Source organism: Candoia aspera, chromosome 8, assembly GCF_035149785.1.
Source record: "Candoia aspera isolate rCanAsp1 chromosome 8, rCanAsp1.hap2, whole genome shotgun sequence".
Taxonomy (NCBI): Eukaryota; Metazoa; Chordata; class Lepidosauria; order Squamata; family Boidae; genus Candoia; species Candoia aspera.
The window spans coordinates 52,551,984-52,571,354 of record NC_086160.1 but is presented as its reverse complement, the minus strand read 5'-3'; the positions used below and the strand labels follow the sequence as shown (position 1 = coordinate 52,571,354).

Sequence of the window (19,371 nt, the reverse complement as noted above, 5' to 3'; positions counted from 1 at the left end):
TGTATATTCAAGCTCAAATATAGGCCAGAACTTACAAAATTATTATATTTCTCTCACGTGTAGGCCTGTATATACACATTGACAGTGTTCTTAAACTGAAAATAAAGAATGAAACCTACCTCTTTAGTGTGAAGTTGCCCAAATTTTAAATAATTTTTAAAATAAATTGTGATCTCCCAGGGAACCCCTAGTGACCTCTCGCGGAACCCTAGGGTTCCACAGAATCCTGGTTGAGAAACCCTGATGTAGACAGATGAGTTGATGTATCTCATCTCCTTCTCTTATTCTAATTAATAAAAATTTTCCTTATAATGAAATTTTATACTTAGTGCATTAAACAAATGATACTAAATATGAGTAGCTTACATTTATATATAAGATATAACATCTCTTCATATCATACCTTTTACATCTTCATCTTCAATGGTTGTGTTGGAACTCTCTGTTGATTCCTATTGATTACAAGAGTAATTCATTAAATGATCCCACACTCTTAACTTCTGCTTTGTACATACATATCATGCAAACCCAGAAGCAGACAATATGAATGCAAGACTGAGACAAATAATCACAGAGAATGACTGCTTCTGGTGTAAGCCAAATATCATCCAATTTGAAAGAAACATTAAAAGAGATGCATTTCCTACTGACCTATGCTGGGCTTCATAGGAACAAAAAGGAAATACAACTGTGAAGAATGGGCGGATTTGGCTTTCTTAAACCCTTTTGACACTTTTTATACAGATATAGTAAAATTATGATCACTGGCTGTCAGAACTAGCCATTTAAGACTGGCAAATACAAGATGTAGAGCAAAATAGTCCATGTAGAAATAGGCCCTGATTAATGCAGCCTAACGTACAATCTCTTAATAACGCTGCAGACACAGAAAACCTCACATTGATTTTACATTGATTCAGTCTGTGGCTATTGCCAGGATTCACAGTACTTTATAACCAAAAAGTCCCACATGCCCAAGGACTTTTGAGCATGTGCATCTTAAACAGCAGCAGTTCTTATCCTGCCATTCCCCCTTCTCCTGGCCATATGAGAAAGGGGAGTTTCAAGGCATGATATTGTATAATGGGCTTCCAGTCCAATGCATGTATGCATACATGCACGCATAAAAAAATAGAAAGGTCTTACATTCTTAAAGATACAACTAAAATTATAGAGACAGATGTAGGATTTAAAAGAATTTGCTATCATGAAACAGCAAAATTTAGTCTGGGCAATTGATTTGCAAGGATTCCTATGAATATTGTACTTTTCAGTATTGAAAAATATAGGAGTGCAAATATAACTGAAATATAAATAAAGCTTTCTGTTTGGTTGCAATAATTTTTTTAAAAATAATATATTCAATAAAAAAGTAGTTATTGGGAAATCTTAAAACACAGATGTGCTCAAAAAATTTCCAGTGTTTATATTTGCTTCTTGTGATACTTTCACTCTATCCTTTTCAGACATGTTGTTCTCTGCCAGTTGAAAATTACTAGTTTTTCAGACAGCAGTTTTTAAAAACCCACTTTAGTATCAAAAAGGCAAGTACCTCTGATGGTTTGATGGATTACAAATAACAAAATAGTTAGTTGACACAGTTAAAAGGACACTATCAAAGATAGTAAAAAGTTTAGCTTATTTTTTTAAAAAACGACTTTACAAACGTGTTTGTGGAAACTTAAGAAAAGAGAAAAAAAACAAAACAGCAAAATAAGTAAGATTAAAAATAAAAAATAAAATATAAAAGCAAAAAAGGTCTTCATTTAAGAAATAAGGGTACGAAACCAAGAATTACGGGGCATTAAGACCCATAAAAGTATGCTTAATTAAGCACAATTATTATATCCGGATAAGGACAATAGCTCATCAAACACTAGTTTGCACTAAGTATAGACTTGTATATGTTTACTGGTTTAACTACTTGAGGCAACTAAGATTCATCACCACGTTAAAAAGGAGATAGCTCTCTTTTTCTGTTCATATCCTAAATGTACATGTGGGTAAGCTACAAAACTACATTATGCACTTGAGATTTATAAGGTTTACTGATTTCAGGTGTCCCATGGTTTGGGATAAAACAATAAATCACAAATAACATCAACACATCTTGGTAGTGTCCTTTCTTTCTGTAAGGCTAATTCAAATGAAAGCGTCTGAAAGTTTAATGTACTGTCAGCAAGATATATGCACACCAACATATGTGTCAGTGAGTGCCACACCATCCCAAACATTTGTCCATCCATTCAAATCTTCATGCTCTGACTAGTTTAAAATGATACATACAGAGAGAGTTGTATCATGCTTGGTTATGTAACATACTCTTAGAAATGCTTATGAAACCCAGACACACATAAGCAGAAGAAATTTCATGTATCACCTTTGAAGCCAACTCCATGGTAACATCGAATTCACCCATCATGTTGGGCTTTGTTTTATTTTTATTGGGGGGAGGGGGTAAGTGATGCACATTTAACAAATATTTCCTCTACATTTTTTTTTCTTCCATACTGAAACTCATTTGGGTTCTGTTTAACAGGAAGTGGGAGGGGCATATTTATAACCATTTATATAATTATACAAAGAAGACAAATAATTTAGTCTTGTTAAAGATCTACGATGGTTTGTCTAATATAGACTTGGAGGTCAAGTAAACTTTTGATATTAGTGAAAATATACAGTGTAAACATATTATTTACATATAATATAAAAGCCAAAATATGGTATATGAGCAAGTGATAGCAAAGCAAACATAAAAATCTAATATATATAAAATAAATATGATGGAGCTACAGATCTATATATAATAAGCTAGGATATGTGCTTGAGAAAAGTTATAGTATTAATACTAATGCTCAGCTACTATCCAGAAATGCAACAGAATAGTTACAAGTAATTAAATTAAGTCAGACAAGAATACTGATGACAAAGTACATAGTGATACTTTCTTCAATATCTGGACTATGAAGCGGTAATCACACTGTAGAATAAAACACTGTAGCACAGGCTAAAACTAGTTTCTTCTTTTTCAAAATGATAGTTGCTTATCTCAGGATTCAACAGTCACTTAGCCCTTTTCCAAGTTTATACAGAAAGAAAATGGAGATGTAATGCAATCCAATCCTACACATACAGCTGACACAAGAACAAAAATGTAACAGGAGGAATCCACATTAACATTTTTGTCACTGAAGGTGTGGGCAGCTGAATGGTGTTTTGAAAGAAGTTTGAAGTTCAGTGGAGAAGTTATTTCTCTAATCAGGAATGGAAAGCTTCTCGTCTAACCATATTGTTTTTGGTTGGTCCTAAGCATCTTCTTCAAGGGTCACATCAGCCAGTTAAAGCCACTGGGCTACTGGAGTCCTCAGGAAGGCAAAGAGGAACATAAGGGACGTAAACTTCTTTTGACTGCCAACACCAGAATTGCTGCTCATAACTGGAAAAGTCTAAGATGATGACTCAAGGAGGAAAAACATAGTTGAGAATCTGTATTCAAGTTTGTATGAATGAGGATATATTACAATTTATAAGAACAGCATCTGCTAAAATTCATACATAGGTGTAGCTCGCCAGGTAATTTAAAATTAGCAGTATTACCCCAAAGATTCCCTACTTTGACTGGATAAAGATGAATGACCAGGCTGAGAAACAGAAGATAAAACAGACCTCCAAGTGTGTCTTCCCTAAATTTCAGTAACGATAGCATTAAAAAAAAGGACTACTCTGCATTTGAGGAAAACTATTTTTTCCTAATCTAAACCAGAAACGTGAAATGGAAACTAGAAGCACAAAATGGCTCACACTACAATTTCTTGTTCCTCAACCTATCTGACCTCTATTGTGGTTGAGGAAAAGTACTCACCAGGATCCAGTTACAAACAGCATAGGGCTTTACAGACTTCACGAATTCCTAATTAATTCCCTAGCTAAGGCTTGCATTAACATTGTGATTTGGAAAACTGAATGGAACATGGAATTTGAAAAGAGCAGAGCAGACTTGTTCTTTCTGAATACCTTATTTCCATCTGGATTGTGGATTACTGTAGTTTGGGGCTCCTAAGTGAGAGTAAAATAGAGAGAAAAAACAGTTCTTGGTCAATAGATTTTGCATTTTAGTAAGAGGAGGAAGAATGAGATGACCAGATGGTATGTGCTAAGTACTGACAAGAGCTAAAGCAATGTTAACTGCTGCCAGGATGTCACTGGCAAAACTGCTAGAAAGGTAATCATATCTATTGTAGCAGCATGCAAAAAATCTTAGTGATGATTTGGAAATTTGCAGGGCTTTGAAGTTCTGGAGATCTAGAGAGGCACTAAGTTCTCCTAGTGAATGTGCTGACCATTTATACCATCCTGTTCTTTATGTCATTCATATCATCTTATTTTATGTCATAGCTTCCATAAAGGAAAGTACATTAATTAGCTGATTAAAGCACAATTAAAGCCTACAAGGATACAAGGGACCATAATAGGCTAATCACTTGCACGAACATTTATATATTTGCAACCATCCAGGATGCAGTGAGGAGCGCTGACAGCCTCTAACTCATTTTATACAGAGTCTTCCAGGGCCACACTATCTCCAGCTGTGAGCTCAGCATTTTCATTCACGGTTGGATTTAAAAGTTTTCATAATTTGGGCAAAGGCATTTGGGAAATACCTGGCAGACATATCAAGCCAGTACTTACAGGTAAATAGGAACATCTTGCACAAATTTAAAACGAACTTATCAAAATATGCAAGATGGGATGCCTCTGCCAATTAATAGAGAGGATTTAATTTTAAAGCTTTGCCACATAGCCACGAGAAATCAGAATAAATAACGGAAGCAAGGTTATGATATAAATAGCCAAACTCATTAGTTACACATTTCCCGCAGAGCCTATTATGGCACAATGATTTTTATGTAATAAAAGATAACTGTGGTATATAACCAGCTTTTAGAACTAGATGCCTCTTGATCTCAGTAAGCAAAGTCATGCAAAGTCCTGCTGAGAAAGTAAAGGAATGAAAAGCTGAATAAGGTCTACTTGGTTGTTGCCTAGCAATAATCTTGTTAGCTCTCCTTGACTTTGACACTCTTCTTAGATTGAAGAAATTTGGTTGAAACCTAATTTGTAAATACTGAAATAGCAATCAGGCAAAGAGCTAAAGGCAACACAAAAGCACACTCTATTCACTTTCTTACACAGCATGCAAAGAAACTTGACTGTGGCGGTGACCAACGTTACTGTGGTAAGCAGATCCATTTCCATGGCACACTGGCTAATTAGAAACACACTATTTGACAATGAACTACCTCTTAAGAAATACAATCCCCAGCTCCCAAGAAAGAGAAGAAGAAAGCTTCACAATTTTAAAAAGCAAACAACAGGTAAAAGAAAAAGGAAGGAAAGAAAGTGAAGGAAAAAAAAAATGAAAATGGAACTTAAAAATAAATTAAGGATAAAGCCAGGTATACCAGCGCTGGGGTGGGAATATTTTCTTTGGGGCTGGTTACCACGTTGGTTTTGTTGTTTATCTGTAGATATGCAGAAAATAGAAACAAAACAAGCCTTAGACCTCTCACTTCAGATAATCATATCTATATCTGCCTCTATAGAATGAATGTAGATAGATATAGATGCTGTATGATGATAAAGAAAAATGGATGAATTTACAGCATCAAAAGGAATAGCAAGAACAGATTTATAAGAAACTATTGCAGCATCTTTCAATGCAGTTCATAACTGCTGTATAGGAGTTTTGCTGTATAGGAGTTTTTACAGATCATCATTTCAAATGTGATACTAAGAGGCTTCTTAACAATACTTTATATTAAGCAGTATGCTATTAATGCAAATTTAGAGTGGGTAGGACCACATTTCTAAAAGCTGATGTCACTTTCCACATTTATATGAGATATTACTGAACATAACAAACAAAATGATGTTTTGTTCCAACTCCCATCAACCTTAGCTAGCATTGTCAATTATTAAAAAAAAAGGGAGCTGTAGGAGTCTGGAACATTTGGAAATCAACCCATTGCTTTCTGTTGATTACTGAAGAAGTACATCAGGTTTTAGTTCAGTTTCAGACTCATGTACTGTACATCTCAGTCTGCTACTGTTAGCACAAGGAAATATTTTCTTGCTTCTGATGAGTCAGTATCTATCCTTAAACACACACACACACACACACACACACACAGTATATATTCTTCGATAAGTATCCTAAGGATATTTTTTTTAATTTTTGCTGTTCAACCGTATCCGATCCTCAGCAACTGCCTGGACCAGTTCCTGCAGTTTTCTTGGCAAGATTTCAGAAGTGGTTTGCCATTGTCTCCTTCCTAGGGCTGAGAGAGAATGACTGGCTCAAGGTTACCCAGCTGGTTTTCATGCCTAAGGTGGGACTAGAACTCACAGACTCCTGGTTTCTAGCCCAATGCCGTAATCACTAACCAAACTGGCTCTCATCCTAAGGATACTTACTGTTTAAGAAAAACATTTATTTCAGAAAAAAAAATTCATTTTGTTGTTAAGTAATATCTCTTAAATGTGAAAAATTATGTTATCTCACTGTCAAGGAAGAAAAATGTTCTGATCTGAAGCTCAGGCTAAATTTTCAGCACAGTATAATATCCTTCTCTTTCTCCAGATACAAATGAAAATAACTTCAATCAACTGTAAAACATTTATTATTTAAGTACTATAGCAAATACCTCCTCTATATTGAGCTTTTAAAATCAATGTAGACAGAAAGATAAGTTTCCTAAAACATAACTTTAAGCATGATGTGAATTAACGAACATAGCTCAGATAATTAATGGATTATTAACATACAGTATTCATAACATTGAGACATGTTTAAAGGTTTTTTTTTAACATTTGTCAAGCACATGTTATGGTAAAGTACATAGAAAGTTAGCTAAGGTAATAGAAGATCACTTGATCCAAAACTGGCTGGTTTTCCTGAAGACAATTTAATATTTCAGTCTAACCCATATTATGAATTAGCTTTAAACTCTTAAGAACTGAATACTCATACATGCCACAATTGAACCCTAAAAAAATAGCAAATATTTTGTATCAGGAACTTAAAAAATTACCTCACATATACATGTATATAAGAAATGTTAAGTGTAATTTTGAAAGTTTGGCTCATTTTTTATTATCATATGCAAAGTAAAACGTAAAGCTACCATAAATATTTATGTTTTCAGGCATGGGAGTATGTGTGTCTATATGCATGTTTGTGTACCCACAAATACACACATAAACACACACACACAGAGACTGCAGAATGGAAGAAGCAATCAAAACAATAGAGCTGATCAGACAAAAAGTTTAACTGATCAGCAACACAGAATATTTACTGCTCCAGTAACACAAAGAACATGAACACTTTTACAATATATATAAAAGAAAAACAATACTGTTGTTTTTCACCCATCTTCTTTGATCAACATTAAATCAGTACGGGCCAGTTAATGATGTCACATTCAGACTTGTCATTGGGTAATGCAAGTACTATTCTTGCAGATTACCCTGAAATGTGAAATTGATCACTATCCTTAAAAAAACCACTAATGGGAGTAAAAAGTTGAGGCCTTAGGATGATGAATCTGAAGTGGTTATTTAAACACAGCAGGGCAGATGGTAAAAATTTGGAATTCAAAGGGTAGCTTAAGGCAAAAAGTTGGTATTAGCTTCACCTATAAAAATAAAAAAAAATCATTTCACAGAAAAATCATTTCATCACTCTGTGATGGCTTATCATGCATAGGTCTGAGATATAATAACATGGTGGGGGATACACCCACTATGTTTGTCTTTAACCAGTTACAGTATGCTTAAAATGGGAAATATTCACAAGGCTTTTAACAGAGATAACAGTATTAACAATAAACAGTAATAATTTTTAAAAATGGGGTCTGCAGTATGACAAAAAGTCACACTAGCTAAGCTCTGTACTGTAGATTGCAATTTAGGCAATCTATAAGCATGATGTACAGACAAGTCCACAGGCAATGGCCTCACTTCATATTTTTATGACTTCTCTTTGTTATCACCTCATTATTGTTCACGAACTTCTGCACCCTTTCAATTAAACAATTTTTCTTACTATGGATTTATTTTGAATTAAAAGAGGGGTGAAAAAACTCATTTCATGCTTTTTTTCTGTGTAACAAGAAAGTATCTTATAATCTCAAGCAAGCTCAAAAGAAAAGAAAGTCATAAAGTTAATATAAACACAAGTTGGCATACCACAAAATTAGTACTTTAAAAATAGAGGGGAAATACCCACAGACAAAAAGAAATGTTTTTTCAAAATCTTGAGCAGGAATCAAATATTAAGCATTAGTCAAGTAATTTTAATCTGGAGAAGGATAACTAGCCAACATAAATACTTTCTAATGTACACCTATACACCAGTGGTGCAAATACCTTTCAAAACTTTGCATTTAAAGGGTCTACCTGGTTAGTCCTTGCATAATTATATACAAACTGCTCACAAATTACATTGAAGAGCATTATTTTCAGTAATAATGAGAGTTATCACCTTCAGTGCATGTAATCTTGTGTTTTCTTTAAAGGACTAACATTTAGAAAAAGGTTTTAGAAGCTAATTCCAATTTTTAGGGTTCCAAAGTAATATTATCAATACCTTCTAAAATGAGTGTGGAACTGCAGACCCCTTTCATAAAGACTCATGTCCCACAAATCATTAGTTTCTTCTTGTCTTAATTTAGACAGGCTGCATCTTTTGCAGATGCATTACGAACATGACAGAAATAGAAACAGCAAGAAACTATTCTGACAGGAAATAACATAAAGTGATTGATTCACTGACAACACTTCTGATCTATTTTTACACTATCACAATATTAAATATTGAAACAATATTTACATCATCTAAAGATTTAACAAAGATTTAAAATTCCCCAGAAAACACACAAAGCATAGCCAGGTAGGATTCCACATTTACTATTCACCAATATGTCATTTTGCTTTGTTTGATTTGAATTAACCATTTATGATACTCTGGAATATTTGGTTGTAACTTGTTTTTAATTTGCTTCTTGTATCTTAGGATAAATATCTATGAATCCAGTTTTGCAGTTGTAAGCACTTAAGAAAAAAATATTGTTCTACATAAAAATACAAGAAAGAAAATAAAAACTGTTTTATTAAAAAATAGAGAAATCTTATTGATAAAATAAATACTTCAGAAATAAAATCAGTTAAATTATCTGATTCAACATCTGTCACTCTCAATTATATATAAGTAAGTGTGTGATAACAGAAACCAGACTGTATTATTTGGTACAAATATTGCACAATATCCACCACTGGGTGGTGACTCCAGTGATAATTTACATTGACACCTACCAGATTCCTATCAGCTTCTAAGACTATTTGAAAGAATACGTCATTTTTTCCCCCCTTAGCTTTCAGAAAGCTATCTGCTTTAAGTACAAAAAGATTATAGCAAAAATATGGAAGGCTTTCAAATGACAATGCTACTGTATTGGAATAGGGTCATGGCCACTGTTCCAAATTTCCCGCCAATATTTGCACAGTGTGTAAAAGAATTGCAAATGATTAATTTAGGATGTAACACCACAGTGATGCAGAAGTCACAAGCATGTATTTTAAACGTCTTGTAGCTTCTGATGTTACACTATCAAATCTATTGATAAATACATCTATCTTATTTCTAAGTGTGAACATTTCATAGGATGAAAAGTCTGGCAGATAAAGATCCTCACCATCATCTGAACACTCGAACTGGACTTCCTTTTCTGATATGACCAGTCAGAGAGAAAGGAAAAGAAGAAAATATGACTGGTTGGATTTAAAGAATCAATGCATGGAGAACAGCATATTCATTGTAGTTTGGCTGCTTGTTTGAAAAATGCCCGATTTGCAGAAATGGAAGGAATATTCTGCATATGAATAGAATCTCCTCTTTGACAGGCATTGGAAAATGATTAAACATTCTCCTTTCATGATGCCCTATGAGAACAGTTATAAGAAAGAATCCTGAATACCAGGCATAACACCTTCACTCCAAGAATAATACCTGCAAATTGCCAGTAGTAACTATCATCAGCACTTCTGTTTAAATAGACCAATTCTGACAGAGACTATTACAGATCTGCAATAAAAATACTGTTGAACTACCTGAACTGGAGCATATTACAGAAACATTAAGACATTTCTAGTGAACTATCCAACAGTGGGAAAAAAGCAGCCATTTTATTCCACTGGAAAGGACAGATTTTGGACACATAGAAGTATTACATAGTCAGTGGGGTAAATGGAAAATGGAGTACGATACAAGTCTCAGTATAGCAAATAATGTTCTGCAATAGGTCCAGCTAATCTTGGGAAGTGCGCCGGCCGGGTCCAGTAAAGAATCGTACTGAATTTGGCTGTTACTGAGTGGCTGGCTTAGGTTACCAATGTGCTTATACACGAAATATATAACTATAAATTTCAGAAATTCAGATGAAACATACAGTGAGTTAGATACTTCAAAGGTCAGCTTTAAGAAAAGGAAACGCAAGAGTAAAAGCTTAACTCAAAAACCATTCTATTAAAGAGAAAGATCGGTAGAAATTACACTTCTAATAATAGCCGAAGCATTTTATTTAACAGTAATAATCCTGGATTTTTTTTTTTTTTTTCTCAAGCTAATTTGCAATTTATTACCTAAAACATTATATATGGACACAATCTCTCCTTGTATGGATTCTAGGCTACAAGCTCAGATATTCTGTAACATAAAGGAAAGCTACAACCTTTTTCTATTTCTTACTCAATATTGCTTACTCAATCTGAACATGGTAGCTGAGATATTAAAATATATTACTTTCTGCCAAGAAACACTGATTACTTGTGGCAGAATAAAGAATATATGCATACTTTGTGATGATTTTATGAGAAATGGAATGCTAATGACATAACATGGCTGCTATTCAAAAATGGCTACATCACTAAAATAACTAGAAAGGGGTACATTAATTAATTAATACATTGATGTATACATTGCCCCTTCCTAAGGTAAGATTCTAGGCAGCCCACAATAAAAATCAAAACGTATACAACTCTGAAACATTAAGAAATTCAACAAGTAAAACACCTTTGAACTAAGGAAAATAATTTCTCCCTTGCTCACCTACTTCTAGGTAAATATCACCTGCTGCCTCAAAGGCCTGTTGGAAAAGTATTCTCTTAACTGTTTTCTGAAAAGGCAACAGAGCAGTGGTGATACTATGCTCAAGATCTTTGTGTGTGTGTGTGTGTGTGTGTGTGTGTGCATGCACATGTGTATATACAAACTTCTTAATGGAACCAATTATATCAGTGCCCAAAGGAACGGAATTTAGAAGGTGATATGCTAGTGAAAAATGAGTGAGAATATCATTAGCTGCCCTTGATATTTGTAACCTACCTTTACTCCATCAGGTTTCTTCAGTAAACTCTTGGCTGCTATAAATCAGAAGGAAAGAAACAGTGTCAGTTGACTAATTCAACAAGAAAAATGAAAAATATTTTTCTTTCTTTTTGTGAATTCCACTTATCATAATTGGTCATTTCATCCCTCCACTATCTCTTAGCAAAGTATTTCCATACTAGTGTAATATCTTTATTAAACAAACAACAATTATGAATCCTCCAAAACTTTTTGAATCTATGGAGGGCTGATTTGGTTTCTATCAGCTACTGTGATAGGTTTAAATCAGATTTTACCAAGCATCTAGCACAATTCCTTGGATTCTGGTAAGAAAAAGCAAATTATGATTTTCCATGTTTGAAAATACAATATCCAGCTCTTACTCAGAACTGTCACCATTTTGGTATGTGAAGTATACAAAAAGGGAGGAACAGAGAAAGTTGGAGAAAATTATAGATCATATTTTTGTACCATATTACATTGTTGCTTGTTGATTTAAAAACTTTTCTGACTGTAAATCCTTCCTTTTATCTATAAAAAGGATACACTATTATTATAATTATAAAGTATTATGTATCATCAATTATATCCCCATTGCTTATAAATGAGTGATAGAAGAATCCTACTCATTGGTCAGAAAGGATTCCTGAAGCTGTGCAAGTGAAGGACTGAGACAGAAAGCATTCACTGCCTCTCCTGTTTTGCTTTGTGAAGAAATATAAATTACCCCTTATTATACTCAACAGAAGAGAACTGAGACCAGAAGGAAATGAAGGTTGGGATTTTTCAGAAGCTCATTTCCTTTCCTCCTCACCCCTACCTAATGGCTTGGGGAACATTCCAAGGTCTGGATTTCGTGATTTAGGAATTCTCAGCCGCAGAGACTAAAAAGGAGATGGGAAGAAGTATATCAAGCAACTTTTATCCCCCCAAATGGGACAAAAAAGCAAAAATCAAAGAAGACTGAATGGTGCACATTAATCCCTATTATCCAGTGACATGTCCTTGGCAGTAAAAAAAAAAAAGGTAAAAGTTATATAATTAAGAATCATGAATGTATTTGATATGCTTTTGTAAATGGCCTAGGCATTTGTTTTGTTTTTCCCAAGAGAAAACCAGATTTAGGGAGCTTATGCAGGGATATGCCTTATTCTTCATTCCATCTTCATTTGTAGTCAAGTGTATCTTGTTGAGGTTATGTGAGAATAACATTAACAGATATATGGAAAATTAGTATTAATAAGATAGTAACCCAAATATTGTTAGAATTTACACTATAGATACCATCATTGCATTATAAATGACGTTTGTACAGCTATAAATTTAATAGTCGTATGAACTAAGTAAGTTTCCAAATTATAAATGCATTTGGAACTATACATTTAACAACCTGTTTTGAGCAAATGGATTTCTAAATTATATCATACTACCAAACAGAAATGCAATTATCTTAATGAGAGTGAAGCATTCTCTATGGCGCTATTAATGTCTGCTCTGAACAGAAACACTTTGTGGATAGGAATTCTGTTGTCATGATGGGAGAAAGAAATATATATACAAGACTGTATCTGCATAAATAATTTGAAAACTGAGTTTGTACTTTATGAAGTCTTTCTTTTGTGGCCGAAGGATTATGCTGCCTGTACAACTGGTAATTTAGGCTCAAACTATTTAAATTGGAACAGGCAGTCCAAAAATCTGCCCAGCAACAATAGGATATCTGTTACAGGTCCCACCACAAATGCATTTGATAGTATTGTTTAATTTTGCTGTCTCCAATACAAAATCCAATTTACGGGACAAATTGTCACTGAAGTTGAAGCAAGCCCCCTCCCCCCTATTGCATTTTAGGAAGACTAACTACATTTATTCACTGAAATATAATTGTTCACTCAGGCTTTTAAAAACTTGGTGTTTTAAAGTTTTAATATTTTAGTGTTTCCTGTCTTTGTGTTTTATATTTCTTATTTTTCAAGATATTTTATTATTATTATTTTTTGTATACTGTCAAGAGCCATTAAATAGATGACATAAATTTTTTCTAAATCAGTAACAACATTGTGGGAAAATTATGTAAGCCCTGCTGCTTCAAGAACAGAACCACAAAGTTTTTACTCATCATGTTTACCACAAGATTATATTAATGCAACTTACATTTCAAAAATAATATCAGTCTTCAATAATTGAAGCTGACTATTTGGCTGAAGCAATGAAGCAACTTTCTTGAAATGTCATGGTAAAACGCTATTTGAGGAATAGTGCTTTCATCAGGAGTTGGTACATTGGGACTACACATTTCTAAACATAAAAAACAATGGATGGATACAAATACAAATGAAATTAATGATGACTTTACTAATCGCTAAGCTTGGTGAATCCGTAGCTTTTTAGCTAGGGTGTAATAAGCATATGCCTGATTACCTTTTGATAATTCTTTGGGTTATATTTAGCTGAATATTACCAGGATCAAAATGAATTCATCCTTCTTCTGTAAGAACTGCATTTAAAACAACACTGTCTGACATTGTAGTAGAGCAATGGCTAAAATGCTTGGCTACTATATCAAACACAAAAGTCCAAATCTAACTCAGTGATGAAAACTATGGACTTGCCTTTGAACCACTGATCGTATGTTTCCCATCTTTGTAAACAGACTTTTATTACTGAAGGCATCTACACCAACCTTCTCCAACAAAATTGGTATAAACTTCCCAGAATTCCTGTCCTGGATGAGAATTCTTGGAGTTGCAGGTTCATATATCTGAAGGGCATCTTATTGAGGATGACTGATATTGGCAATGTACTCAAGTCTTTGCCTCCTCATTGTGTTAATCATGATTAACTAAACTGCTCTGTGCATGATTCATACAAAAAGGGAAACTGTGGTTAAATGTTAGTTTATTAATCATATCCTATAATCCTATACTTTATATGAGTTTTAAGAACCTGGTTCATAAAATATTAAAACTGAGCACCATTAGACATGCTAAGAACACTGAAATGGTATCTGGACATCCCCCCTTATCATTTAAAAGAACAGCTTCCTCGCTAGTTCACACAAGAGCAGTAACAGACTGAGAGAGTCTCTGTCTTAGGAATGTGGAAGATAAACTGGATTGTTAAAGGGAAACAATCCAGATGCTGAAATTTCTGTAATCTTATCACATTCTCTTACAATAAATCTTGTTAAAAGACCTCTGGAAGAATCTTGTTTTCTGTGTAAGTGGGGCCACTAAGAACTTGACACAGATAAAGCTAAAGAATTTTGAGGAAGAATAAAGTAATGGAAGTGTGGGGGAAGGGGATAATGATGTGCACTTAAATATTTGTTTCAGACATCACAACACAAATATGTAATTGCGTCTTGTGTGCAATATCACAATGCACCTGCTTTGACGTCATTGTGGCTTATTATGGATGCCACAGAACAGAGGTTTCTGCTGAGATATCAAGCTATATTTTAGCAAACTGTAAAATGTACATCCAATCTGAGTGAGCCACTCTGAATACATGCTAAAGTATAGAGTATAAAATTAATGATTTAATTTTATGCGCTACTTTATACATGCTAGAGCAGTGTTTCTCAGCCTTGGGAACTTTAAGATGTGTGGACCAACTAGCAGAATTCTCCAACCAGCACAAATCTTAATGTTTTCAGAATTACATATTTACATTAAAACTGGGGTATCAAAATGTGCAAACCAGCAATCTAACTAAAATAATGAAGCTCAGTTATTTGAGGAAGATGCCAAAAATCCCCATTTTGACATATTATTTTGGCATCTTTTTAAAGCAGTAAGCAAATCTGAAAACATCACTTTTTTCCCCAAGTAAATGAGAACCAGAAACACAGTAGGGATATGCTGAGTTATATTACAATGGAATAGATGTTTCATACTATTCCAGTTTACAAATATTCCTAATCACACTAGGAATTGGAAAAAAAACTGGCATTTGCTTATTTTTCTTAATTAAAAGACTATTACATGGAAAGCCCTACTGATTGGTAAGCACTCTAACCCAAAGAAATGGAAATGAGGCTGGAACTGGAAGTTATGGGAGCCATGTCATTGCTATGACAATGACAAACAGTGCCTCTAAGCTTCCTCATCATGCCTCCCCAATATTATTTAGGATTTTGAAACACGTCAACCTGCTGTGAATTTCCGTGCTTACATAAGCACCAGCCAACTTAATGGAAGGGAAACTCAACATGATACTATGATGTGGTTCCTGTAACATCTAGTTCCATCCTAAAGCAATATATAAAAGGCAACAACATCACATGGGTTGGAACAAGCATTTCTTAGGAGCTCGAAGAAAAAAAAAAACCCTTTCAGCTTCTTAGGGGCTTACCTCACAAGAAACAAACATTCCACATTACAGGAAGAACCAAAAGGGGGAAAAAATAAAACATTTTTATAAATATAGTGAAATGCACAAAAGTCACTAAAAGAAAAAAGGAACAGTAGCATGTTGTACACAACATGTACAAAAAGAAAATGAATAAATTAAAATTAAATGCATTCATGACATCTGGATGCCACCTTTTCTTAAATTAACCACCATACAATAGGTAACATGACAATACGTTAACGAAGAACAGAAAAGGGTGAATGGAATAATTGATCTATGGTACTCTGTTGGCTGGCTATATCAGGATACAAAATCACATATGATATAGTGAGTGGAATAGTGAGTGCTGAAAATTATTAGATATGTTTTATAATTCATTTTAGTGATAAGGAATTCCATTTGAATTTCCATATAGAGTTAAGCAGAAATAGGTATTTCACAAAAGTTTCATTAGAATTGATACAACCATCTTGGAACAGCTATTCAGGAATCATTACAAAATTGTTCCATGTCCAATATACGTTCCTTAACTGTTAAGAAGGAATGAAAGGGCAGGGCTTCCTCTGGCAATCAAAACAGCCAACAGTGAATGGCCATCTTAATGGCAAGTTTAAATTCCTCCTGCAAATCATTACATTTAAAACAACAATAGAACTTGAAGGACATTCAGTTCCGGAACTTTTCCCTTCACTTTTAAAAGAAAGTTATCACATTTCTTGACAAGCATTCCTGAGCAGCAGAGGATATATTTTGCAAGACAGATTGCTTAATTTCTACTATTAGAAATATATTTAATTATTAAATGTTTTACATTCTTTATTTTGCCTGGTTGTGTAATTTCCATGAATAGAAAAGACTCATAGATTGTACCCTCTAGACATGCAGACACAATATTCTCCCCAAATGCTTAGGACCATTAGAAGCTGTTCTGTATCAACCTCTGCTTGGATTTATCAGATTGAATAATGGAGTAGCATTGCCAAATGTTAGAAAACAAGATAGCAAACTTTCACTTGTAAGAGGTGTAGCTCTCTGCCACTAATGGAATGGTAGAAAGAATGTATGAAAAGAAATAAAGATCTTGATCTTGATGTTCCAAATAACTTATATATTCATTACAGCTAGCTTGTAGGTATTTGTTCTTCTTTGGTATTCTATGGGAATCTAGTATCACTGGGTGATTCAAAGTTTTCAGTTTTAATTTGTGTATTTTTTATGTTCCATCAAAGTTCAAAGTAACTTTGAACTTCCATTAAAGTTAGTTTTAAAAAATGTGTGTACCTAGTATATCACAGCTGTGGAAAAATGGATTTAAAATGTAAAGGAATACAGACAACAATATGTATGGTATTCCATATTTTCCAAAGTCCCTATTAAAAAAAGGAAAGAAAAAAAAAGGAGCAAAGATGTTAGATGTCTGAGCAAACGATGACTGTAGATTTTGAAAATTTTTCATCAATTTTCTGCATTTCCATTGTGTATCTTCTTTCAAAAGTTGGCTTTTTAAAGTTACAGTTGTACTTAGTTCTGTTTTTATAATCTGATTATAGAATACCAACCGACAGTGGCAGTTTAGTCCTCCCACCCATTTGAATATATACTGTATCATATGAATAGGCAGAAGTAGATAAATAAATTCATAATTTGTAAGCTGCCCAGAGTCCATTGGAGTGAGTGACTGTATCAAATCATCATCATCATCATCATCATCATCCTTGGGAAGGACTCAACAGGCGGACAAAAATGCCAAATCCACTCTAAACATCTACAGTAGCTGACTGTGCAAGAAAGGGAATAATACATTACCTAGAACAATCTTTGCTAATCTACTGTCAGTTCTCAAGCTAGCTGGAAAAAGCTTATCTAAAACAATATTAGTAAACTTAACTATCAGAGGCCTTCTGCTCAAATTACATTTTTGGCATAATGAAGAGATTACCTATGGAAGAAATTTCATATACCCAACATAAGAGTCTAGCAGACAAATGTCATACATTTTGAACAAGCGGTTTTTCATGAGTTATATGGCAAGGATGTCATCTAATACAGCAGGATAATTGGTCTGAATACTGAAGAAAAGTTCTTCACATAATGTGCCCAACTATTCCTCCAGACACATTTAAAAGGAAAATGTAACCCAACAATTGGCAAAAATGTTCAATAAACTCTGTCAAGAATTACTTCTAGAATTCTTTTCCAATACCAATATAAAAGAGAATTTAGGAAAGGGGGTATGTTGTGAATCTAATGTTTGCATATTTTAACAGATGCTTTCAGATCTTTTAGAATTTTCAGCTATAACATAAAAAGAAGTTAGAAAGAACTCTGTAGAAAGGATGAAATGACAAAGGTAACCCTTTAGAATTTTCATCCCATTCCACTTGTACTTGGACAATGCATAACAAAAAATAAATATTTTTGGCAAAACAAGCAAACAAACAAAATAGTATGTAAACAAATTGAAGGTTTATTAAATATATTCCATGAATGCATACCAACAGCTAACAATACAGAGGCATAGAAGTGAACTGTACATACCTGAGAAATTTCTTGTAGCCAACATTGTTGTTAAAATGGCTCCCTGAAAAGACACAATCAAGCATATGCCGATATTTTAGAAGATAAAACCATTTAATTTGAATATCAAAATACAGAATTTAATTCTAAATGCACTCATGGCTCATCTTAATATATAGTATTCATAAACAGTAGTATAATATATACTAAACTGCATACTTTTCTTCTGATGTTTGTTGAGTTTTTGCTCTAAAATATAGTAAAAGTATGTGTCAGTTGTATTCCCTGTTAAAAAGATAAATTGACAATACTTGGTACTCTTTGGGGAAAAAAGAGCACTACAATTTACGTTAAAAAGGGAGGTATGTTTGCATTTGTCTTCAATTTCACCTGTGAACACAAACTTCCTTCCACCTTCCAACACACACATACTGTACATGCACACATACAGACCCACCCAGAAAAGAGAGGAAATGGAATATTAAAACAGAGACAAAAATCTCTCTAGGGCTTAAAACAAATGTAGTTTCAGATTATCAGTATCTGCTACATTATTTCAGTATCCAGGAATGCTGTACTCCCAAAAAGAGAGAGCAAGAATATGCACATATGAATTGGGAAGCTGGCTTTATTTTATTAGTCTGCATACTAAAACAAAGAAGTACCGATACCAAATTCTGCAACAATGTAATATAAAGTCTGCACAAAGAAGAAGAAGAAGAACAAAAGCCAATATATTGTAACTGGATACTTTTGCATGTACAATTAATTTGTATGGATTACTTAGAATACATTTTTGGGAATGCTATTTTCCCAACCAGCTATTTAAAGAACAATAAAGGAAACAAAAGGGTCCATGAAAAACTTGCCCTCTTACCTTAAGTTTCCTTCTTGCATTGAACTTCTTCAAACAATCTACAGTCTCCTGCCTGTGCATCATAGAAGCAACAGTAGAACGTTGCTGAAAGACAAGAACAGAGTATATGTTATATTATCCTTCCATATTAATAATGTTTTTTGGAGATGCATCCAGAAGTCAGTGACAATTCTAG

The 19,371-nt window shown here is 33.8% G+C and overlaps 1 protein-coding gene across 9 annotated transcripts in view; it reads right to left on the bottom strand.

Annotated features, from left to right (window-relative positions):
* CAMK2D (calcium/calmodulin dependent protein kinase II delta) overlaps positions 1-19,371 on the bottom strand; it is a 136,226-nt gene that overhangs the window by 20,830 nt on the left and 96,025 nt on the right. For 4 of the 9 annotated variants that reach the window (XM_063310626.1, XM_063310619.1, XM_063310620.1 and 1 more), the window contains 4 exons: positions 19,197-19,280; positions 18,341-18,383; positions 11,444-11,481; positions 404-452 (listed from right to left, as the gene is read on the bottom strand). In XM_063310626.1, coding sequence (XP_063166696.1) covers positions 404-452; positions 11,444-11,481; positions 18,341-18,383; positions 19,197-19,280 — 214 coding nt within the window. Of the gene's footprint in view, positions 1-403; positions 453-4,014; positions 4,057-5,462; positions 5,523-11,443; positions 11,482-18,340; positions 18,384-19,196; positions 19,281-19,371 lie in introns of all 9 variants that reach the window. The other 5 variants (XM_063310625.1, XM_063310618.1, XM_063310622.1 and 2 more) reach the window with 2 other exon arrangements.